We start from the raw sequence: 25,694 nt of genomic DNA, 5'->3' as shown, positions 1-25,694 counted from the left end.
GTTTTACACTGGTGTAAAGGATGGCATATCATGGTCCTTACTGCCTCATGTTTGGTTGTGGCTCTGGTGAAAATCATGCTGTGGTAAACAGCCTTTAGAGCTGTGTTTGCAACTTCATTGAGATGGGATGAGTGTGTAGCTGTAGGATCTCCTTCAACAGCACAAAAATGATGAATTTATTTATTTTTTTTTTTTATATTTGGTGAAAATTGGGTTTCCTGTGGTGTGTGACTGTCATAAAGACTAACATGAACTTGTGTGTAGTAGAGTAATTTTTGTTTGCATAATGTGATGGGTTTTTTGATTTGCATAATCTTTAGTGTGTGTGTACGCGCTCCATATCCTTCAGAAAAGGCTTAGAGCTTGACTGTCTCCAGTAAAGGGATCCTAGTCATTAACTGGTGATGCTTTTCTGCTCTGCAGACTGAAATGTATTTCCTTAGGATTTTTTAAAATTCAAAATAAGCTTAAAATTAATCTGTAGACTGAGCAATAGGGAAGAAGAGGTCTAAAAGTGGATTTCCCTTTCTGTAAGTGAATGAAATATATGCACTCTTTAGGCCCTTGGCTTTCTCAGCTGGTTGAAATCTTTAGCATAGTTTCCTTCTACTCAGAAGATGAGTTATAAACTTGTCAGGCAGTGCAGTGGTAGATTGTGTTCTCAATTGCTTGCAAAGGGTGGTTGTAGTCCTCCCTTGTTAGTACTGATATAACCCATCAGTAGTTCCACTAATCTCAATTAGTCGTCTCTTTGTCCACATGCTTTTAACTGAGGTCAGATTATCTATTTTTTCACTTGCATCTGTTTTGTTTATTAACTTGAACTCACTTGTTTTACTGCTGTTGGTATCTCCAACATAAATGCATAGGTTGCAAAGGCTGATCCATCCTTCAATACATAGCCATAAATTCTGCTGTGCTGTTTGGAAAGGAAATTGCTGATTTCCTGGTATGATGGAGAAGGACTTCTGATACAGACAATAGGAATAAATGGTAAAGGACAAATGACAAGAGCATTTCCTGTCATAATAACTTGCACAACGTGGTTATGGTTTATGTAACTGGGTATCTCAGTGTTGGGTCTGAAGGACAAAGGAATGTTTCTGTCTCACAGTGGCATGTGCTCAGAGATGCTGGCCACCACAGACTAACTGCTGTTTTGTGAAATACACATTTATTTTTAAGAGGCAGCTTTGAAAAGAAACCACTGAAGTAAATAATCCATCCATTTAAGCATTTTAAATGGCACACGTAGGATTAGACTGGACTTAGCTGTGTGCAGTCTGCCCGTTACCCGAGTTTGAGAGTAACTGGCTTAAGTGAAGGTATACATTTTTGCAAAAAGGGACACATATGCTTGCTCCACTTGCTGACCCGTTCCTGTATTAAAGGGCATAATACATTCTGAGGGATGTGTTATGTAAAGATTGAATAATGAACTTGGGGTGGACGTGTTACAAGTGTGGAGCTGTCACCGGGAATTGATGGGCTCTCCTCATCTACGGCTGTACGAGACACAGAAATAGCAAGGTCAGCAAATTATCTCTCCCGCACAGTTCTAAGGAGAAGGAAAAGGAGCCTTTATAGAAACACCTTAGAAGTACTTCTGACATTTCACCAACCCCAGTACATTAATCCTTAGTATTTCTGTGTGGCAGATTTATATTACCAGTGGAAAAAACAAAGATGTAGGAAGATTGAGGCCTGAATTCAAAAAGACTTTGGGGTAATTAGGTCCATGTTGACTGATGCACTTGAATGACTGTTCCCATAGGACATTTTCTGTGAGTTTAAATTGTATGTAGAACTACAACACATGACCCTGTCCAGAGATTAGAACTGCTGAGTTATTTTTTCTCTGCTTTATTAACTGTCTTACATACCGAACTACCCATCCTTCACGTAAACAGGCACTTGATATCAGTAATATTCACTGACATTTTCACTGGTGCTGAGGATCACCCAGCTAATCAGGCTGTGAGACAGCAAGGATGCATGGAGAAATTTTAGTTTTCTGCCTGTACCCATCACCATTTTGCATGTTCTGAAGGTACATGCTACCTCCTTCCAATCCCTAAGTGATAATTTACGCAGAATCAGTGGTGGAACAATCTCTTTAAGTTTGAAGAACTAGCCATTTAAAAATGATTCCCTGAAGCTTAGTAGTTTCACAGACAAACAAATTAAGCTCTTATAAACACCTACAGGAGAAATACCCAAACTGCTTAATTACAAAAGATGCCTCTATGCATTCAAAATCTGTTCTTTGTTTTCCTGTCAGGTCTCATTTCCACAAGGGACCTCTTTTCTCAGGCCAGCAGGACTGCTGTGATACAGGAGATAAATATATATGACAATGGATGTGAAGTGGCAGAGCCCTGTCTTGACATTGACACAGATAATTGCATTATTGGGGAGTTAGTGTTCAGGTTGACTGTTTCTTGGGAGATGTGTCATAAGGCATTTTTGTGGTGGGAATAATAAGTATCCCCTAGCAACATTTACATTTGCTATTTTAACCCTTTCAATTAATGTTTCCAATTCCTTTTGGCACTATTTTCAGAAGCTCCAGGTTAGATGTTTAAGGAAAGAGATTCTACATACCTTGCAATGTATGTCACCTGGTCACCTTGGTAGAGATCACTGGCAGGTGGGGTCCTTCAAGTCATTGCTGTTTGTAGCAAGAAAACTTGTTCTATTCATGTTTGTGAAGGGTGCCAAAATTTAGCCTTCTCTCTAGACTCTCTTCAGAGTACTTTAGACACTTAAACAAGTGGTTTAAGTGGCAATCTGGTATTCCTATATGAGAGAAAAAAAAGATTTTTAGCTATGAAACTTGCATTCTTTGCATCTAATATGCACAAAAGCGTAGATACAAATGTCTGATGTTGTGAGCAGTGGCGTTAGTTAAGGCATAGTGTTGTACTCCAGTAATTACAGACATTAATTATAGAGGAGAACTGGATTATGACTTTGGGTGCCCTCATTAGGAGGGACAGGGTGTAAGTAGTCCTGGGAGGCTTTGTTAATTGGAGAAAACTGGTTTCGTAGCATCTTCCTTGCCTTTTTCATCAGGAGGTAGTAATTTACTACTGCTTATACAAGAACCAAATGAAAAACATCTGCTGTAGGTCAGTGTTGCTGTTCGGTGAGGGAAGTGAATGTGACTCAGTTTTGTTGGTTTTCTCCAGCCTTTCCCTACCTTTTGCTTTATTCTGCTTCACTTCTGCTTTCCTGGATTTGGTTTGGGAAGCCCATGTGGAAGTGTGGGTGTGCATTCCGGGATGCTTCATCAGAGACTCCCTTGCAGGACCTAATGCTCACAGGGGGCTGCTCCTCAAGGATGAAGCAGACCTCTGGCCACTTTCCACGCTGCCTTGGGAATGCAGCTGTAGATGCGTGCACAGGCTCCAGTGATTCTGGACAGATACACTGGGTGCAGTTACCTTGCAGCCAGGAGGCCTTTGCACTTCAGGAAACTTATATAACTCTTCTGTTTCTGAAAGGAAAGTAACCACGGGTTCTCTGGAAATCTCTGCATGCAGCTAATTATTTTGAGAGTGAAACAGCACCTCTGAAGCATGTCCATGAAATACATAATTAAAGTAGCTTGTGTTCGATCATACCATTGGACAGCTAATTGAAAATCACATTGTGTCTCCATAATGAGTCAAATAATAAATGCATTTGTGTGCCGATGGAATGACCCATCCCAAAGTCTTTTCCCCCCTTTAATTGCTTTGATGCCAACTGGCAGAAGAGGGCCACGTGCTGGGCTGTCCTTGATCAGCAAATCCATCAGACACAGACCTACTGTTGGGGAATCCCATGAGTTCAAATGAATGAGGCTCTGAAGGATGGGACTGCTGCTTTCAAGAATTAACGTACAGATGTGTAAGTCTGGCAGAATTTGTTGGGTTTCCTGCTGTCTAGGAAGTCAGTGGTTAGCACAGCACCTGCCTAGGCTTAAGAAATGGGCAGAGCATATGTTTTTATGGTGAGGAATGAGATGAATGGTTGTGGGCTGTCTGATCATGCCATTCGAGACCCTCTGTGATGCCCAGTTGGCTCTGATACAGCAGAGGGTCCCTGCAGAGCAGCTGCTATTTCAGGAAGGGAAGGTCTGTGGCTTACCAAAGTCCAGGTAGCATCTCAAACTCTTGCAAACAGTGAAATGTCCTCAGCTGGTCTCCTGGGAATCTGGTGGCTCAACAAGTATTAATGGCAAGGAGTACATCCCTCTTAGTCACATCCCTCGTGTCTTTTTTAATCTTTCAGTATCTGTCCTGCTCTCTGTGGTAGGGGAAGTGCTGTGCTATGTTTTATCACTATGCCATGAACATATTTCTTAGAAGGTAAGAACACAGGAAGAATTCCTTTGCCCTCCTCTCCACCATATGTTGTACATTTGTGAAAGACAGGCATACCCCGATTGTTAAAATAATTGGTTTGCTTATCTTTCTTCCTGTGGTTTATAGGTACAGGGAAAGACAAGATTTAGGGTATTATGCCATACAATCATATGTGGGATCGAAGGTTGCTAGAGAAGGAAATCAATTTGATAAACATAAATGAAGAGAATTCCAGGCTGGTCCTGCCCTGTGAAATGCACTGATGGCAATAGCCATAGAAGGGAGGACTCTGGGATGTCACTTCTAAGAAGATTCAGAGCTGGACCAGTGCTCAGCTACCGTGGTTCTTATGGTCTTATTTTTACAATGATGACTTGCATAATCTCCTTCTCGTCACAGCAAGAGCAGCCTTTCAGCTTACAGGGTCATTCATTTGGCAGTAGAATTGCCTGGGAAGAACTAGTTATTTCAGGTTAGCATTTACACATATGTATGTTCATGAATGTGCCCTTTCTGTGAAATAAATTAAATAATTTTTCTCAGCCTACAGTCATGTAACCAATCATAGCTTTCCTCTGGTAGCTCTTGTACTTTCTGACATCTCAAAAAATGTCATGGTGCATTAGTGCTAGGGAAACAAAGACAAGTAAGGAAGTCTGCTGATGCTGCTTTTTACATTTTAAATCATGCAACATATCCAAGGGTTTAGGATGCATTTTCTCAGGAGGTTCTTATGACCTCAGTTCCCTGCTGTTTATGTTTTGCAGTCACGGTCTTCTAATTACATTGCCACAGTTTTGGGAAAGGTTATAGTTGCTTCAACTAGCTTCAAACCTTGCACTGCAAAATTATATTCTGCTGCTGCTAGCGCTCGACAAAGGTCTGGCTTCCAAACAAAGGCAAGAGGAAAGAATAAAGCAGCAGACCCTGCAAGAGATAGAATATTGTCTGTGCGATTAAAGCTCTTTTAGGGTACGGTCTGTAATGGGAAAGAAAAGGCATGATCTCCAGTGATCTGCATTTTAAACAACGTTGAGGATTAGCAGAGGGGCAGCAGATGCACCTATTGAGCTGCAGAGGAAGGGACTGGGAGCTGTGTCACGCAGATGGAGGTTATTGTCCTGTGCCTCCCCGCCTGTGCGGCTCGGCGCTCCCGCCGCTCTGCAGAGCGCCGCTTCCCAGCCCGCTCCGCGCTCCTGGGCCCGGCGCTCGCAGCGCAGCGAGCGCGCCCGGCAGCGGGGAGCCTGCTCCGGGCCCCGGCACACGAACGGAGCCCTGGCAGCCGTGCTGCTGCTGGGGACATCCTGGTACGGGCACCGATGTTTGTAACATCCCTCCCTAACACAGCCGGCTTAACCCTTTCCACTTGAACAGCTTGGTCTGTCAGTGCTGCCTATCCTTCTGCTTCAGATCCGTCCTTTTCCTACAGCAGAGTGGGTACAATGCTTGCACGGAGGAAAGAGGTTTCCCTTCATGGTTTTTTTTTTTCTGTTCTTTCCTTTCTTCCACGAATCAGCATCCTTTCTCCTATCTAAAACACAGTGTTGCGATTTTGTTATTGCTGTTTTCATTGAATGGATCATAAATTTGAAACACAGAAAGAACCCCATTTTTGCTCTCGGATTTTTTTGCTCTAAGTCAGGAACAGACCTCGTGGCACAAATGGAATTATTATCCTTTTATACTCTTGTAGCAGGAGGTAGGTATGAGGTTTGTCTGGAATTTTACAAAAAATGACAGTCTACTGGCCAATTTTTTATGTTCTAGCATGCAGTTTGCATTTGAAAATGCATTCATGGTGGGTTTGTAGCTTTTTTGCAGCCTTCTCCCACCAACTTAAAATGTGATTGGCATGTGCTTGGTTTCCAACCCTGCCACAGGATTTCTGTGTGACCTTCAGCAAGTTTCCCAGTTCCTTAATGCCTAAAGTCTATCTTCAAACAGAGAAATAGCAGGTAATTAGGTGTACTCTGTGACTGCCTTATCTGTTTGGATCATAACCATCTACCCCAAGGCAGGGCCAAGCACCTATTCCATGCTGTATGCATTATGTTTATTACAGTGGAGTCCTAGTCTTGAGTTGATTCTTCCAATATAAACAGCAATAACAGTTCCATCAGGCTCTTGTTCACCTATTTCTGTTAGGTTATGTATTTTCTCTTTAAAACTAATCTTCTCCGTAGTCCTGAAATATGTTCGTGAGGCCTGAGAAAAAAATACTGGAGAAAACTATTTTCTGCTACATCCTGTCCTTATTTGTGTCATAAAGCTGGGCTTTTCCAAAAGCTGCCAGGATAGTACCCCATGCTTTGTCTCTTACATGTGGGCAGGAGAGAGGGCAAATTGCCCTATATATGCAAACATGACTATCTTTTTGCTTCTTGGTTAGCATGGATTCTACCTTGTTTGCTTCAGTAGCTCCAGCACTTGGTATGGTTCTCTGGCTTTGTCTTAAAGCTGGAGCCCATCTCAAGTACTGATGAAATTCCTTATATTCCCACATCTTGAAGAGTTCCCACACTCAACAGCAGATTAGGAAAAGTGAATCTCAAACCACAGAGCAAGGCTCTAGACACCAGTTAAGTGCAGAAGTGGTGAGGACCGTGCTGAGCAGGCAGGGCTCTTGTTAAGCTCTGATGTGGGGCTTAACTCACAGCTGTGAGGAGAAATATTATCTGACAAACAGATTTGATGAATTTATGTAATTTATATTTAAACCAAGGAAATTTAAATAGAGGATTTTTATTATGGTTTGAATCAGCAAGGGCAAAGTCTTGATTTTGTTTATTGATTCCATCCTTATTTTGTCATTTCTACATTTTAGATATTTTCCTAAAGGAAGGTTCATTTTCAAGTTGGTAGCCATCCAGTTAAGATGATTTGCAAAATAAATTTAGCATTTCTCTTCTGAGTTTAGGAAGACATTCTTTTCTGCTGCCCATTAGTTGAAGTCATAATGTAGTTAATGTGCATTTACTTGCATCCTTTCTTGAAATTTTTTTGCTACATTATAGATTGATGACTGGCATTTTCTAGTCACTGTAGATGGACATATATTCTTTATAGGCCATTTTCATAAACCTCTGTTTGAAAATTGAAATGAAATGAAATTTATTAAAAAAGGAGAAACCATTATTTATTATCGAGATGTGCTGATTCCATTTAAAATAAAGTTTAGAAGGTTTTTAAAGAGTTTGTTCTGACCAGGTAGGACAGCATGTGAGGGGCCCCTAGGCAGACACTATGCAGAGCTCTTTCTGCTTCCCAGGACACATCACTGTTCATCTGACAATGCCTGGGCTCTGGAAAACAGACTCTGTTGTGCTGGGGTCCTCACTTGGAATGAGACGAACCAGACCTTAAAGCCAGGTCTCTGGGGGAGAAAGTCTCAACTTCGGTTATGTGGATTGTTGCTCTTCCACAGTGACTCTTCCCTGCTGTGTAGGAAGAATTAGAGAGCAGTTTGTATGGGTGGGCTTCTTAAGAGGGTATGTAAGCTGAAAGAGCCAGCAGGAAGGTTGGGGTGACAAGTCTTGTTTCACACATCCAGACAATAAAAACAAGAATTTACCACACAGTGGCCCATCCACAGCACTGTCTGTAGTCAGAGAGGAAGCATGTGAAGTGTCTCTTGAGTTATAACTTATCCAATGATGTCTCTGCTTATAGGACTCCTGAGAAGGACCTGTGGTATGGCTGAAGAAAAATAACCAGCTCATTCACACCTTATGTTTTTCTCACTCTTCTTTTGTGGTACAGGTTCTGGTTTCGTTTTCTTTGGGTTGTCTTGTACTAACTAGAGAATGTTAGGGGACAGTTTTTCTTTTAGGATAAAACATATAGAAAACACGAAGAATTACTTGAAGTAATTTAGATAATATTCTTTAAAACTGCTGCAAAGAAACATTGTTGTTCCATTAAATATCCTTAAAACACTCTGAAAGTGTTCCTTCCTCTCTAATATCTACAGAGACTTAATGGAAGAAAGCCACTGAATGAACCAAATTCAATACCCTGTCTTTTTGAGACCAAAAGCAGTAGGAATGTCTGATGGACCAGGTGGTTGTGCTGCCATCCAGAGGTACTTAGGCTGGAGAACAGAGCAGGCAGGACTGTCACAGGAATGCAGAGTGCTTGGGAAGGAATGACCAAGGCATCAGTACACACAGAGGGGACCAGCTGGCTGGCAGGCAGGTCTGCATAGAAGGACCTCAAGGACCTTCTGGACAACAAGCTGACCATGAGCCAGCCAGGCACTGGTGTCCCAAGGATGGGAAACTGTATCCTGGGCTGCAGGATTAGCTGAATTGAGGGAAGTGACCCTTTTCCTCCGCTCGAGCTCACAGCTGGAGAACTGCATCCAGTTCTGGGCCTCCACAAGTACAAGGAACTTGGACATACTGAATCCAGGGTAGGGCCACAAGCAAGGAGAAACTGAGGCTTCTTCTGTAATATTAGAGTTGGACGGTTTGGTTTGTTGAAAAAGCATCTCATCAATGTGTATAAATACCTGCTGTGAGGGAATAAAGAGGAAGCTGACTCTTCTCAGTAGTGGCAACTGATAGGATGAGAGACAATGGGCACAAATTAGAACAGAGTTTTTCTAAACACAATAAACACTTTATTTACTGTGAGGGTGGTCAAACAATGGAACAGGAATCCATGGAGGTTATGGAGTCTTTATCTGTGGAGATACCCTAAATCCAACTTGGTCTTGGGCAGCATGCTCTAGCTGTCCCTGCTTGAGCAGGGACTTGGACTTGATCATCTCTAGAGGTCCCTCACAGCATAATTCTGTGGTAATGTAACTAACAGCAAATTCTCTAGATTTTTTTTTTCCTCCTCAGCAGTGAATTATGGACTGCTAGGACAAAACAGAGCAGCATGCTTAGAGAAGGCCTGATTTGTTTCTTTAACTTTGTTGCTAAATAACTGGATATTTGCTGTCCTGATTTTCTTTATCCTGTTTCCAGTTCACTGCCACCAAGTGCAGTCTGGACATTCCTGCTCTCGTATTCCTTCACCTGGTTGCCTCTGTGGTTGCAGAAGGCACCTTCTCTGTCCATTTCAGCATTATTCACTGCTCACAGCAACACTCACATGCAGCTGAAGAGGAGGATTTTCAGAAGAGTACACTGCAAAGATAGACAAAGATTTTTAAAATAATCTTTATTTAGGATTCTTCATGTAGTTATTAGCAGGATTTACAGTTGATGCTCTGGGATCGGGGATTCTGCATTGCATTTAACAACTTGTAATCACACAAAAGCCACAGATTTTCCTTAATTCCCTTTAATGTGACCTGAGGGGAGCACCTCTGCTCTTTCTCAGAAGGGAGGTTAGCTTCTCTCTCTAAGAAGTAAGCTTTTCTTTCTGTGTTTCTCTATCTCCTGGAGCTGGCAAGGGCACGTATCCCTGTGAAATAGAAGGGAAGAGTTAAAGTCTTGTATGTGCAAGTAAAAATGGTCCCTCAGGAAACTTAGGTCGTTCTGCAGCTGAAACCTGTGGGGCTGTATCTGCTGCACCCTCTGCTGTTGGTAGAGCTCACAGTACCCACGTGCCTTCATGCACTCCTGTTTCTAATGTGTGTAGCCAGTCTGCTTATGCAGGAAGCCTCACTGACCTGGCTGGAACTCAGGAAGCAGATTCTGTGCATATGGCAGGGCTGTTCCACCATTTTGTGACATTTCACAGGTCACTGCAGCTCACAGTGTTGCCCAAACTGGTTTTGTTTGTCCATCTGACCAAACCAGGCTCACTGGTTTGTGTACTGAGGTACCAGAATTAGGCTGTCCAAGTCTGAAGACTGAGGCTTTTCTATATTTGACCTTTGAGAGTTCCTTATTCTCTTCTAAAAGTCTTTTTCCATTCTGGCTGAGAGGGTGTTTTTTAATTATCAACCCTAGTAAAATTTGGACTGCAACCTCTAACTCTTGGTTTTAAGCACAGAGGGTCACACTCAGATAGTGTTGCTGTGGATACCTGCCCTGCCGGGTCTATGGACAGTTTCAGCTGCTAATTTTTGTGTTCAGAGAGAAACCCTTCAAACCCAGCTCTGTGCAGCTTGGCTGTGGCCTGAATGTGCAGGTGGCCTGACCCTGCAGTGCGAGTGAAGAGTATCATAGCAGTTTAGTCTAGTTGCTTAGGAGCTCATAATACAAAACCAAAGAACTAAAGCGCATGTAATGTTCATAAGGACAAAAGAGTATTTTCTGTGCTCTGTACAGGCAGTATCCCTTAAGGCCACAGGCTTTTCAGGAAGTGATACGTGATTTGTCCGATGCCATTATTGCAGGGCAGTTCTGTATTATTTTAGCACGTTTATCCCCTGTGTATGTTGGGACACTGAACAGGCACAGCAGTCTCAATTATTTCTGAGCTGCCTTCTCTTCTGAGCGTGAGCGACTCTGAGTCAACACCGAGCTCCTCTGTGGCCACTGTTTGTAGCCTGTGCTGTGTTGTGTCACCTCCTTGGAGAGGCTGCGAGGGCTGCTGTGGCTGTTCTCAGTCACTGGGAACTGGGAATAATTCCAAGGAAGCCAGTGGGGTCACAGTAATGTACACGTGGGGAAAACTGGGTCTTCGTGTGGGAGTGTTGTTTTTGAGGGATGGTATTTTAACTTTTGCTCAGGTTTGTAGCCTGTAGGGACAAAATGCTTATTGGTTGTTTGCTTATTTCTACCAACTTGTCCAGGCTTAAAACTTGTCCTTCTTCTTATGGTGACTCTTTTGATTGAACCTCCCTAAGTCTTCTGATGCTTCTTGATAAATGTGTGGGGCCAAGAAATAAAATCATTAATAGAAAAGAAAGCAATCAGAGAAAAAATACAGGGTATGAGACTCGGTTGACTTTTAGAAAATTTATCTACTCTTTTCTTTATTATGGCTCTGGCCTTGAAGTAGTGTTTGTAGGAAGCCTAATTTAAGCATTTTATTCTGATACTAAGAAAATACCAGTCTGATTAAAGGCAGAACCCTTTCCTGTGCAGGGAAGTGGTGCAGTAAAAGATTACAAAGCTTAAAGAATCACTATGCCTGTAGATTTTTTCTACCCTAGTGACAGTTAACACATACAGGGTTGTACAGTTCGGTAAACACTGACAACAGTTCTGGAATAAGGTCTTCTACAACCAGATCTGTAGCACTTCAGTATCACTGTCTGCAGCAACACCTATTAGAATAAGCCAGGTTTGTATAGCTCTAAGCTGCTGCTGGAGAAACTGATCTGCAATTTCCTAAAACAGATGAGCCTTTGCATTGACTTCAGAAGGCTTTAGATCAGACCCATGGAATCATTCCAGAAGAGAAAAATTCACTGTGAGATGTTCCAGAAGCCCAGGCTGGAGTTGTTGCATAGAAATCCTGGAACAGAAGTATGACACAAAGAGGTGTTTTGACAGCACAGGTCTCATCCTTTTATAATCACTGGTTTCTGCCTGAGTTTGAAATTGATGTCATATTTCAGGACATACTTAGCCTCAGAGACTGTGGTATGAATTCCATGTGATGAAATTGGGTATCAGAAGGTGGGTTGTAATGTCCCAGTTTATCTAACCACCTTCCTTTTGTGAGGAAATTAAATTCATTTTATTTTCTTCCTTTTTATTGTGGAGGCGCAGCTGACCATGCTCTGTAGGTATTGCATTGTTTCTCATACCTAAAATTAATGAGGTGCTTGGGCCTTTTTATGTTCTGAATATGATGCCCTGCTTGCCTCCCTTTGTAGGGAACATGGTGAACCAGCTGTAGTGTATTTTGTACTACATGAGCAGACAGCTCCTGTTCTTCTTGGTGTAGGAGTCAATAAATCCTTTCAGCTCCATGCCGTGACCGTAGTCATTATTATCAAATGAAATACTTTTAGAAGTTTGTTCAGTTTGGGTTTTTTTTAATATGCCTGTTTCTATTCATTAAAATTATAATAGTCTCATTTTTCTTACCTTTTATTCTGTTTCTCTTTTGCTGTGATTTTCCTGTTTGTAAATCAGAATTCAGTTTGCAGATCATCTTTCTTCCCATTGTCCTGAACCAGAGGCTTGGACTTTCTTATACTCAGTATAATTAAGAAAATGTGCTATTTCCTACACTTTTTACAGTGACCATGTGCTCACAGATCTGGACTGGCCATGGCATCTGTTGTCTTTCATACAGGAGAAAGGAGATGATAAAGTACACAGAAGGAAACTGTGCAGCTGGCAGGTGAGCTGCAGGACAAACGGGTAAAACTATGGAGGACATTGCTGCAGGAGGTATAAGGAACTAGAGCCAGTGGGGGTAGAGTTGTGGGAAGGAATTGCAGGTGTTAGGACACTGCAGGAGAGTGGAAGTAGGCTGTCCATAGATGTGGTGAGTTGGGACTGGAGGAGGATCCAGAGTTTTGTGGTGGATAATGCAATTAAATTCAGAGTGTGGATCTGCAAGGGGTCAGCCTCTGTTAGTTCTACTGGATACAGAGCAATTTGTCCTTGGAAAAATACCAGTATCTGTAGAGAAATGTATGCAGTGGCTGTCCAATGCATTTCTCCTCTGCCTGCATACGAGTCTCACCCCACTGCCATCAACAAGCCCTTCTGGAATTTCTGGGAGCTGCCTGAGCTTGTGGCTTGCTGTTTGGCCCCTTGTCCAAGGCATGGGTGCAAGTGTGGTTAATCCAATCACTTCTTGAGCCCTTACTGAAGGGCAGCATTTCGGCACTCAGTGAAAATCCTGTTAGGAATCTGTCAGGGGGTGATTAAGAGATGTCAGGGGGCAAAGTAAGCTGTATCAGCACTGAGCTGCGTAGATGAAGTGTTCTGTGGTGAGCCTAATCTTGTGAAGAGCATGACCTCTGTCTGCTCTATAAAGGTTTTCCATGGTAACCCCCCCTTTTTAATTAGGTTTTTAATATACATATAACCTAGCTGAAAAAATCTTGGCTGATGGGAGGGTCAAAAGGGTGTGAGGACTTCTTGATGGAGCATGGAAAGGTGTGGTAAAGAAGGGGAGATGTAAGAAATTAGCATAGAAAATGGGATTAACATCAGCTAAAAGTGCATGTGAAGAGCAGTTTATCTGCTGTTTCCCCTCCTCCTTCCTCACCCTCTCTTTCTCTGCTGCTTACTGTTCCCTTCTTATTAGTGCATCAGTACTTCTCAAAAGGTCACTGGACCAAGTGGGGATGTTGTGGCTCATTACCCAGATGTTACCTAATTACAGCAACACGTTTTCCAGAAGATACCATAGGCAGGATAGACAGACTGCTGCCTTCCTGCTATACCTGAAAATGCCTGTCTTTGGTCATCTCCTGACAAAGGATTAATGAAGTCTGAAGGGGAACATGGCTCTCATCATTCCTCAAGAGGAGCTTTACAAGGAGATGTACAGCTCTTGTACAGAGGGGAAAAAAGGCTTCTGGCTAGGAAAGTAGTGAGTGAAAGCAGAGTTTTCCCAATACCCATCCAGAGATGTAAAAAGTTGGGCTTCTTTTTCCTGGTGCATCAGTGGAAAGATCTGTTGTATTTTAGTATGTCTTTCAAATTTGAAAACAGTGAAACCACTCTTCTCTTCCCCTGTGTGCAGGGGATGGAGGTACTGCCCTAACACTTTCAGATGGCCACATTAAAAGCTGAAGTCTGCACTTGTAGCAAAGCTTAGTCTCCCAAGTGTTCAGGAACCAAGGCTTAATCTGAAATAGGAACTCAGCCCATAGACATCACAAGCTGCTGATAGATCCCAGAGGACTTCAAGAGTTTGTTAGAGTTTGGCTGATGAAATAGTGGTATTTTGCAAAAGCAACATCAATGTGCCAATGAAGGTTCCTGTCCTGGTTCCCTGAGGGGGCCTCTTTAGATATGTGGGTGTGTCTGGTGAGATGGGAAAGAGAGCAGATCAAAAGGGCTCAACACTCCCATTCTTTGCTATATTCAGGGGCCATAAAGGTTTTCTGAGAAGTATCGATTTATGAAATATTGCAAGAAAGAGACCAAGACAGAAATCAATAGAGGTGATGTTGGTTCTGTGTGTTTTGATCCTGCTGAGCTTGGAGGATGATCCTACCATAATCTCTGAGGCATCCAGTGTAAAACCTGCTCCTGCTGAGCGGCTGTGTGTGTGTGTGTGTGTGTATATATATATATATATATATATATCTGTATGTGTTTGTGCCTCTTATTCCCTAATATCAGGGCATGTGGATCCAGTCACATCTGAGCTGATGCATTGTTCTCACCAATCTCTGAGCTTAGGAGTGTGTCCCTCTGGCTGGCCAAGCCAGCAGACATTTGACAGCGCTTGTAGCTCAGGACAGTAAATCTGGGCTGTGGCAATTTAGTGTGCAGCTCTCCTGTGCTCTGAGCTGAGGCATGTGGATCTCAGCACTGATGAACCTCTCCTTCCACGTTCCTGCTGAGCATTTGAACTCTGGCTTTAGTCCTACCATAATTACAGTTTGTGCAGTTTAAAAAAAATTAATGCATGAGCTCTCAGAACAGCCTTTTAGCACTAGAATATCTCTGTAGAAGAGTCCACAGTCAAAATATTTCGTTACCAACCTATGTAGCTCCATCCTCATCCTTTTAGATTTCTAGATTTCTCCTATACCTCCTTTTCCCATAATGCAATTATAAATTGATACCATGTAATTTGCGTGTCACTTGATGTAAGTCCCTGTTTGTTTTAAATGCAATAATTACAGATAACCATTGCCATAGAAAAATAAACATCTCTTCAATGAGAAGACTGAGTAATTAAGGGCAATTACTGGTTTCTGTAAGTAGGATGCTCAGTAATGAAGTTCTTTCCAGTGAAGCTAAGAGTAGTATAAGATGTGCATCATTGGAGACCAGAAATCAGTGCTCTAAAATAATTGGGATGTGAAATGGAAGCTAATAATAAGAAATTATCTAGAGGTTTCATTCCAGATTGTATTTAGAATGCAGTTTTCCTGGTTGTAATATGTAAAACTTGGATAGGATTTATATCCCTTTCCAACATTCTTTGTAAGGATTAATCAGTTAATCCTTCTACAGCCCTTGCAAGGTAAGTAAGTGAGTGTTATTATCCTTATTTTACGGCTATGGAAATCATGTTGCTGTGGGCCAAATTTTAATCCATTTTCCACTGTTGCAGATCTAAGGCAACTTCACTGCAGTCAGCAGAGTTAGACACTGTAACTGAACTGATTTAACCCTAATTGAAACTGCAGTGTTTGTGGAGATAACTGTGGAGAATAAAGAGGAGGAATATTACATTTTAAGATTGTCCTCCACCCTGCTTGAGATGTATTAATGCTTTTGTTTGCTGTAAGGGTTGATTTTCTGGACTGGCATCCTTGAGGTTTTGCAGGTCTTGCAAATGTTACTGCATGTAGTTTTCAGGAATAAGCATCCATAAATTCTTTTAAAATTTACAACAGCAACCTCCAATTTGTGGGGATAAATTAAATTATTTGTTTATAAAGAGCATATGTACAAAGTTCATGTGCATCAATACTATATACACACCAAGCTTTTTCAAAAACAGTGTACTGGAGTTTGTCAGCCTAGAACTTTTGATCCTTTTCTAATCCAGATAGTTTGTTGCCAGTACTTGAGCCCCGAAGTAAACCACAAATGTTTGTGTTTTGCAGTGCCTAGATTAACATTTGCAGAGTGTTCATTGACTTGAATTAATTGGCAATTAGCTAACTCAAGTTAAAAGAGGAGTGATAGTTCTCTCTAGACATTCCTTTAATTGCTCATCCAGCCAAAATAGACACTTCTGGCCAGACCAGGGCTTTCTGCTCGGATTTTTTAAGGTTTTTGACAGTGTGCTCTGAAGTGAAGAGCAAGCAACATGTGTATGCAGATGATCTTCTGAAATCAGTGTCTAGTTTTCCTACTACAGCAATTTATTTTAGGTTGGTTTAATTTTAAAAGAAAGCAACAGACTTCCATTTACCACTGGGAAAAATAATATGTGATAAATATAGCAAATGTATCTTTATTTCTTTGAGTAGTTACTCGCCTCATGGTTAAAAATCAGGGTAACAAGTTACTTGTGTTTATCATTTCTGAAAGACTGGGAACATCATCAACGAAGAATATACCATAAGTGCTGTATTTAAACAACAGTGGTGTTTCATTATTTATTACTCTCTGGCTCAAACCAATTATTTGTTTCAGATTGGTGTCTTTGGCAGATTTCAGGTTTGGATAATACTGAAAATTTTCTTTCTTGTTCCTAGAATGTTTCTTTCTCTAACAAAGAGTTGTAATACCAGGATCATTAGAAAGATGCTACTATTTACACAACTGTAAAGTGCATGTCAAATAGCATTAGCTCCAAACCCTTAATGCTTTATTCAGTCTCTGCTAGAGAAAATTGCTACACAAAATGCAAGGCAAAAGTACATGAGTCTCTTCTGAAATTCTGTCCTTGGCTGAAAAGTCCTGAAGGTGATTGCCAGTTAGAATATTGGCCACTTGCTGTGGTCATGGATTCACGGTGAATGTATTGTCTCAGCTGGAGGGAAGCTTTTGTTTCTCCATGCCCTCAGAACATTCTTCTTGGGTAAAAGAAGAATCTTCTCCCTGTATGGCTTCAGGATGGGCTGTCCACCTTCCCAGCTGATCTAAATCTGTCTCTTGCTCATCATATAAGCTCCTGTCCTTTTCAAAAACTATTTGTATATCTGTAAGTATCCACAGAGTGGGAGTTTGCCAGCAAAAAATGCTCAGGCATGATTATTAGCAGGTCACTGCTGCATTGGGCTGTGGCAGGCCTGCACACTTCCCTTTGCTCTTCTTCCTTCAGTGGCATCTTTGTGTCATGTGGGGTTTCTCATGCTCATTGGTTTCCAAATTGTGGCTTTTAATTATGATGAAAAGACAGTGTTAACTTACACATCCCCTTGCTTTCCAGTATGTTCATGTTTTCTCCTTTGCTCTCCAACCTGCAATTATAGGGCTGGTTTTGATGCAGTTCAGTGGCTAAGATCAAAAGCAGCCCAATGTTTGCAGTTCATTGGATGCAACAACTGATTTTAAAGCCCCAGGATGGCCGTGTCCAGAGTCCCCAGGAATGACCTGTAGATGGAGATCTGAGGTGTGCCTGAAGCAGTGAGCATGTGACAGCTGTGTGGGTGGTTGAGGGAAACTTCAAGCACTTGATTCCCACAGCATCTTAGATTTTCTGTCAAGACAGACCAGAGTTAACTTTAGCAGTCACAAAGGTTACTTGCCTGCATTTGAGGGGTTAATTACTCATGAAGCAGACAAGTTCAAGATCTCTTTGTTGCCTGGGAGACTTGCTGTAAGCCAAGCCAGTGCAAAATATCCTTGCAGCAGCAGCCGTGTTTGTTTTCCTTTGCAGAAGACACACGTACCTGTGCTGGCCTGACTGCGTAGATAAGCTTTACAAATAAGTACCTAATTTATTGACACATCTGTATTGGAGAAGGATTTATATAGTTTTGAAGTGCTCATTAACAGCTGCATATACAGAAGAGGAAAAAATGGAAGATGCACCACCTCTTCCACAACTCTATAAACACACCTTGGGCACTTGTTTCCAAGCAGGCATTTCTGCCAGTTCCATTATTTCAGTTACAGCTCAGGAATTTATTCACATAGTTGCTTTTCTCTAAGGTCTGTTATTATGTAGATAAATAATACATCTTGAATGCTTTGTGTTGTCTGTGTCAGTGAAAGGGCTCCTTAAGAATCAGAAGCTCACAGGATCTCAAATCCACATTTAAGTCATCTCAATTGTGTACTTCCACAATTGACTGAAATTACAGGACAGAAACAGAAGTCCTGAGGACAAACCCTTCCTGCTTCAGCTCAATTAGGCTTTCTTCGTAGTAGCAGGAGAGGAGAGTGTTATCCTATAGACGAACTTACCAACAGGGATTTTTTTTTTTTTTTCCTTTTTCTGCTTAGGCTGGCATTCAAATGTCCAAAGGAAGTGGTCAGAAGACAAAGGAGGATGCAAGGCATAGTGACATGTTTTATTTTTTATCCTAAAATTACATTCAGCAAATTTAGTATGGTGACAAGTGTTGTCTTGGGCTGTTCAGAGGGTTGTCTAAAATTTCTATCTCCACGAAAACAGACAGCAATGACAGTGCATTTCTTTTCTTGATTTTTAAAATGCAAATCAAGAGAAGAGGAAAGATGTGTTAAATCTCACATACGTTTTCTCATTCTGTCCTTTGGTACCATAGCATAAATCAAGAATGACTTCTTGAGGTCAATGAAATTATTTCAATCTAAAATCAGTGTGTTTCAGTACCAGTTTTATTTTTGCAAAGTGTTTGGTCTCTTCTAACAGTTGGTTAACTTTTTATTGGAGTAAACAGAATGGTTTAATCTTAATTTTTGAGTTTCTGTGGTAGGTTAATAGCTACAAGGACAGAGGACACTGTGAAGATACCCTGTGCAGCATGACAGTGTCCCAGAAGTTAAACCCTCCTAGGGCCCAATGATAGGGTGCTTCAGGGAGGACAAAAGAAAAATAGTTTACAAATCAACCACATTCATTCAGACAGATGTTTTGATTTGGGAGCAACAAGATTTGAAATCAAGCCCTGAAGTGTGAGATTTCAGAAGCCAGGTGTATCACTAGTGAAGAGCCAGTTAGAGAGCAGCTGACCTCTGAAAATTGACCTCTTATTGACCTCTGAAAATAATTGTTCCGTGACATGGTACAGTTCAACACGGTACCACAGATCCTGGGAGCCTAGATATAAAGGACTGGTTTAGAAGTTCTGCTGAGATTTGAAAGTGTTACTGAGAGCAATGTAAGAAGTGCTGTCATTGTGCTGCAAGAGTGATGTGAGGTTGTGGTTTGTCCTAGAAGCAGGACGGAAGCAATCGGCACAGATTGAAACAGTGCACGCTTTCAACAGGGTGGCGCTAAGTAGCCTCTATCCAAACACACAACAAAGCCAAAGGGAGGAAGCATAAGTAAGGCTGCAGGTGCTCTGAACAGTGAACATAGATCCAGAAGTGCTTTGGCTAATATTACAAATTGAATAGAAAAAATGCAGACAGAAGAGTGAGCGTGGTTGGACATCATAGCACCTTGCCCCAGCTCTGCTTCTCGGTTGCTTCAGGCAGAGGACACACTATTGCTGTACACAGCTTCAAATGGATTTGTCAGTGCATTGCATTCTTAATTTTTGTGCCTTGTTTATGTCGTGGCTGAAAGTGAGGATGTCAGCATTTAACCAGATGAGACTGAGGAATTATGTGACTAGAAATATCCAGAACACTTGAGCATGCCATAAAAGAGATGTGACTGGAAGCAAGTTGGGAGTTCATTTCTCCACGTAATAACCAGTGATTAATAATTCCAAATTCATGATTAACTGCATAGAGAAAGGATGGACAGGTACCTGCAAGAAGATTGCTGAAGTCCCTGATGAAACTCTGGGCCCAGTTTGTAGTAAGGCGAGAATCTGTTTGTGCCTCAGTAAGGTGCGTGAAGTCCTGTGTTCGGTGTTACACTGGACTGAAAATCTGTTGTGTTCAAATTTGACCTAAAGTGTTTGGCTTCATGCTTTGCATTAGGGGATGAGGTTGGCTTCTTAACTGCAACCTAGCCTAGGAGCTGGGAACTAAGTTAATCTTTTTTCTACTGTTTGATGTCATTGTTCATAAATGCCCTGCAAGACACAGCAGGTCTTAGTGACACCAGAGAGGTGCCATTTCTTTTTTAGTTCAGTTATAACTGAATTAACCTAAATGGCAATTTGGCATGAAGCGTGTGGAGTGGGATGGTATCTAGCCCATCAGGTGGTGTGCTGTATATGCATGTTAAACAAGAGTAAAACCTGAAGCAAACAAGATCTCACTTGAATATCCTGTGAAATACAACTTTTCCAGCTATAAATTTTCTTAATGGCAGTAGAACTGAGAGCTCAAGGGACCATCTTAAACTCACTTGTGGGAGGTATCTCAATGTACCTTCATGTAAATCACCAGACTTAGATGAAAATTTTGCAGAAGATAATGGCTTATGTATGTTACTTACCTCTTTCTTTTAAGTCTTGGTGTTCCAGATTTTGATGATAGTTCAGACATCCTCATCCTGTCAGGGATATCAGCATCCTTTTGCCAATATAATCAGTTAACAGCACTCTGTCTTTTAAGGACAAGAATATAGTAAGTAATAACAAACAAGAACTTAGAATTGTAGGACTTAAAATTGTAACAGCAATTGTAGCAGCTGTTGTTCCTCCACACCACAATGGCATTCATCACAGGATTAACTTTATCCAGCAGTGTAAATTAAAACAGTAAGGGAAGCCATAATTATGTGTCTTTTTATTGTGATCATGGAAACTTTGGAAGGAGCTAGAGAAATCTAGAAGCAAACATTTGACCATCTAGTTTTGTTGATTTCCAAGCTTTTGTTGATGTCAGGTGTCAGGAAAAGCCCTTAGTCCAGGGTGTTTCAATTGACAGAACTTCTTACTGGTAGAATACGCTTTGAGTGGTGAGTGCTTCAACAAAACCACAGTTTTAGTGGCAGAAACTGCAGGAGCATCAACGATATTGGTGACTTCACTGCCAAATGGTCACAATGCGGGCTGAAGGGTTTCCTTTACTCACAAGACCTTTTCTGGCTTGAGGAGGGGCTAATGGGACTATTGTTTGCATATAAGCTGCCAACACCTAGATGGTGTTCTAAAAGGAAAACCCCTGACAACTAACCTCAACCTCTAACCAATTCTTCCTTTCTATTTTGCTTTGTTTCTCCTGCAGGGCTTGTGAAGTTGGGGGTTCACTGTGTCACATGTCAGAAGGTCGCGATAAAAATTGTCAACAGAGAGAAGCTCAGTGAGTCGGTGCTAATGAAGGTAATTTTCTAATGGAAGATTTAAAAAAAATATTAAGTTCCTGGCTCTGTGTCTTCTGTTCCATGCAAAATTAATATCTTTAATTATGTATAACAAACATCCCTGTCAGTACTAGGATTATGTGGAGCATAATAACAATAATTTAGTTATGGGGGAGGTGAGGGCAGCTGAAATGAAATGGGAGAATGCCTGTGCTTTGTGCACAAAATAAACAGCTGCAGAGTTGGTGCTTCTCTGCTGGGGCCAGTGCATGTTGGGCACCTGACTTTCAGCACTACAACAGTGCCATCGTGGTATATTGCAGGCTGAGGTGTACAAATGTCAGTATGAAGAGATTTAGCAGGGCCTGGTGGATCTGTTACTTGAATAGTCCTACTGCTTGCTCTGCTGTATGGGTTCTCTGTGATGACTGATGTGCCAAGGTCCACAACTGCTTAAAGCTGTTGTAATTCAGTTTACAATCCACAGAGCTGTGCCATGGAAAACCATCAGTGTTTGTCCCGATAGTCCCCATGACTGTTAGTGTTCAGAAGAGCTTAGTTTGTTTTTTACCTAGCCTCGTGATTCTCCTCACATGAATGTCATTGATTGATCTTGGAAACCTAAAAATAAAATAAATGTATGCGTAGCAGTTTATTCATGTGATTTGGTGACTAGAGAGGCTAAATTCAGCTTGATGGGAAGGAACACAACTGCATTGCAATCAACAGAATTCCGTCATGCTGTCACCTGCAAATTACGCTAACATGTTTGCATGCAGTGTTGAGCACTTTATTGAGGTGACTTGCCTATATAAGCACACAGAGCTTCTCTATATAAGCTCATCTTTACACTCCTGTTTCCCATATGGACTTCTGTGTCAGCTGTTTCCCAGCACAAGTAAGTATAGCAACCTTACTCAGAGCAGAAAGAAAATGGAGTGTAAGCTAATTTGCAGTCAGTGAATGTTACACAAAAATATGTGAGTTTATATTTTTTTCAGACAAGGATTCTGAAAGTTTATACTCAATTGTAACATGTCCAGACTTTACCTTTTTGGAATTTCATTGATGCATTCCCTCTCCTGCAGTACTGTGGATTCAAGCAGACTTCTAATGTAGACCAAAAGTTAGAATATGAAATAGGTAAGAGAACTGTGTATAAATGGTAAAATCTGAATGGGACATTAAGCACTGACTATATTCCAGAGCAAAATAATAGGAATATTTTTGAAGAACTCAAGCATTTTGTTTGGTGAGATAAACTGTCTGGTATTTATATAAAACACTTTATTTACCTCACCGATTTTCAGAGTAGGAGGCAAATCACTTAGCATAGCAAAGCGATCTCTCTGCTTTAGCTGTGTTGCATTACCTCGGTTGTAGTATGAAATCTGAGTAGTGAAATGGTGTGTTAGGCCCTTGTTTACACAGCCACATGCTGGAGCGTGCCACATTTTCTGTAAGATTGTACAGCATCTTTCTCAGGAGGGAATTACACATTGCATCGTGGTTCTCATTTTCAGACCCTTCTTTGTGAGATTTTTCTCTTTCAAGGATTCTCTTCTCTGTGCTCAGGAGGTTGGGATAATAGATGGGATTGAAGTGGTTTGCCCAGTTCTTACATAAATTCAGTAACCAGATGTCTTTTCAGGAATGCCCTGTGCCTGGTGGTCACAGACAGGCACTGAGACTTCCAAGTGAATTTAGAATACTGGTAGCCAGTTTAATCCAGTCTGGCTGGAGGGAAGAAAGGCTGCAGCTTTTGGCAATCCCAGGGTGACCATTGCAAAGCATCCAGCTTGCTGTGTGGTGCCAGCAGCCACAGGGAGACAGCCAAAAGTGTGGCCAAGTCATTGTGGTGTGGTGGCATTCCTACTTTGCAAGTCTTCCCACCAGCTTATCAGTTCCAGTGACTTTCTTTGCCAGTGGGCCGTGCAGAGCAGCACCCAGAGCCAAATGATTCAAGACCACAGCTACTCTCCCAAGCCAGGCCCAGACTGATGGATTTTGCTTTAATGTCTCCTTGGACAGAAAAGCTGGATCTGACAAACATGCACACCTGTCACATGAAGCTGTAACAGTGCAGTGCTATGGCCATTTATCCTAGAGCATAAGGAAGAAGTCTGCTCACGGTGCTTTCAACATCTAAAGTGACAGGCAGAAGCATATACAGCAGGCTGCTTTCTTTGTCATCATTATTCTGTTTTGACTTGCTTCTTGTAGCCTTCATTTCTCCAGTGTTTTTGCAGTGTTTTATTCTGTATATTCAGGGAGCTGTCCCTTCTCTCTGCAGCTGCTCTTCATCTGAGCTGTGCAGAATTGAGAGGCATTTGGTAAAGTGCTTTCTAATCATAACGTTGTAGTATCGATATTTCTGGAGAGAAGAATTTGGAATTGTAGCAGCTGGTCTCAATTAGCAGAACTGCTGCTATGGAGATGATACACGGGCAGGCACAGCGCAGTGCAGGCTGCAATAAATGGATCATCCAAGTGCTCGCTGCCCTGTCAAGGGATGGGGGCTGCTCAGTGCACACACAGCCTTTTGCTTTGTCATGCCCTGACTACTAAATGCAGGCTGGGGAGCAGTGTTCCTTTTCCAGCTCCAGCTTGGGCCTGTCTGGGATCCTGGCTTTGGGGCAAAGCTACATATGTAATTTCACAGCTGAGGGAAAAGGGTTGGTTCTGTTCTCACTCCTGCCTTCCCTCAACTGGTAAAAGCTTCACTGGGTGTCTTCAGTGGAAACCCTGCTGATATGGAGACCTGTGTTCCACAGTACTCCTGGCTTGCTCTAGCGCAAATTGGCAGGAAAGATTTCAGAAAGCAGTGTGCTACAGGGAGCATCTTGAGATTGAAATATGGTTCATTAATTTCCTTGAATTACATCTGGACCACTGACAGGGAAATTAGGCCCAGAATACCAGAGTTGTCTATAAAGCAGTAACATTTCCTGAGCAGCCAGGTTCACTACTGATGGTTCCATTTTCAGTACCAATACAAGCATTTGGGGTTTATGACTTCAGAATATAAAGGTTAAAGCAAATCTTTCCTCTGGTATGGTAAAAGCTCATTTGGAAACACTGAGGTTTCTCATGGGATTTACTCAGAAGAGTTCTTTCTCCTCTTTACTGTCTCACCAGTTCTCTTCCACTCCAGCCTTCCGAAGAATAAACAACAACAAAAACCCCACTCACCAGTGATCCATCAGACAAATCATTGTTTGGACAGACAGTGATAGTAGAAGCATTGGGAGCATAAAGAGTGAAGAATGAGAAGGGGACAGCTGGCCTTGGTCTAATTACTTGAACATGCAGGCATCCTCAGAAAGCCACAGATGTCCCAGGCCTGATGACTGGAGCCCAGAGCTCCATATGTGTGCTTTGTGTCAGTGTGCCTTTTGTTTCTTCCAGTGACCTCCAGTGCTGGCCTTGAAGCAAGACAGGTATTGCTAGGGTAGGGGATGGGAAAAAAAGCAGTCTCGCTGCTGTGGAGCTCAGTTGTGTCACAGGTGGTGGGTTTTGGGGACGCTATCCATTGGTTTGGTGTCTTGCAGGCTAATGAGCTCTCCTTCCAAAAAATTCTGCACGCAGTTCTCTGTGTTCTTCACCACAGAAGGTCTTGCAGCAATTATAATTGGTGATCCCTCACTGCCTGAAATAATTGAGTGGAAGGATAGGTAGGAAAATCGAGTGCCACTTCCTCTTGGAACTGACAGGATAACTTATGGAAGCGTACTTGTAAATAACCACTGCTTTGCATAGTCTGTTCATCATCTCTTCCTTCTTCCTGAGCTTCTACTTCAGTAAGTGTTTATCTCTCTGCTTCCTCATCCTACTTTAGAGTCTTTCCTTCCCTCTCCATTTTCTTTCAGTCTCTTTTGTCTCTTTTTAAGTCATTCATTCTTCATTCCCTTCCATTCTGTGACTTCTTTCTTTTTTCTGTTTTCCCTCTTTTGCACAGAAAGTCATGTAATAGTTGTCATTGTTTGTTGCAAAAACTGCTGAAATGCAGCATGCCTGGTTAAGATGCCTGTTCTTCCAGGAAAAAAGTTTAGAAATTGGGCACAATTTAGAAAGTATCTGAGAGAGTAAGAAAACAATCAGAGGTCATGTTTTGTAAGACTCAGGGGACTTAGTTTATTAAAGAGAAGGCAAGCCATAGCTTAATTGTATTCTGTAAATACTGATAAAGAGGATAGGCATGTGGTAACAAAGGATATTACAGTCTTGGGTATAAAAAACTGATTAGAAACTAATAGTTGTAAGATGTAGGTAGATTATATGTAGAAATACTAGGCCTGTTTGACCACAGGATGAAGTTACTAATTGGAACAAGCCACCCAAAGCTCTAGTGAGTTTTTCTTCTGAAAGACAATTAAACTTCATCTTGCACTGCAGTGTTTTTTCCTAAAAACCAAGATCCTGGTTCAACTTCAGATGCTGGACTTGAAGCAGGAAGTGTAGTTGGTTTCCTGATCCATGCTATGGTTTGGTGTGATCAGATCAATGCAACAGCATCTCTGGCCTGAAAATCCATGGAGC

General features: G+C 41.8%; 1 protein-coding gene across 11 annotated transcripts in view; it reads left to right on the top strand.

Moving 5' to 3' along the window:
* Positions 1–25,694, top strand: part of BRSK2 (BR serine/threonine kinase 2) — a 305,276-nt gene that overhangs the window by 130,405 nt on the left and 149,177 nt on the right. For all 11 annotated transcript variants that reach the window (XM_038138588.1, XM_038138584.1, XM_038138589.1 and 8 more), the window contains exon 2: positions 21,080–21,174. In XM_038138588.1, coding sequence (XP_037994516.1) covers positions 21,080–21,174 — 95 coding nt within the window. The remainder of the gene's footprint in view (positions 1–21,079; positions 21,175–25,694) is intronic.

Source organism: Motacilla alba, chromosome 5, assembly GCF_015832195.1.
Source record: "Motacilla alba alba isolate MOTALB_02 chromosome 5, Motacilla_alba_V1.0_pri, whole genome shotgun sequence".
Taxonomy (NCBI): Eukaryota; Metazoa; Chordata; class Aves; order Passeriformes; family Motacillidae; genus Motacilla; species Motacilla alba.
Note: the sequence above shows the minus strand (reverse complement) of the source record. Positions and strands in the feature narration are given on the sequence as shown.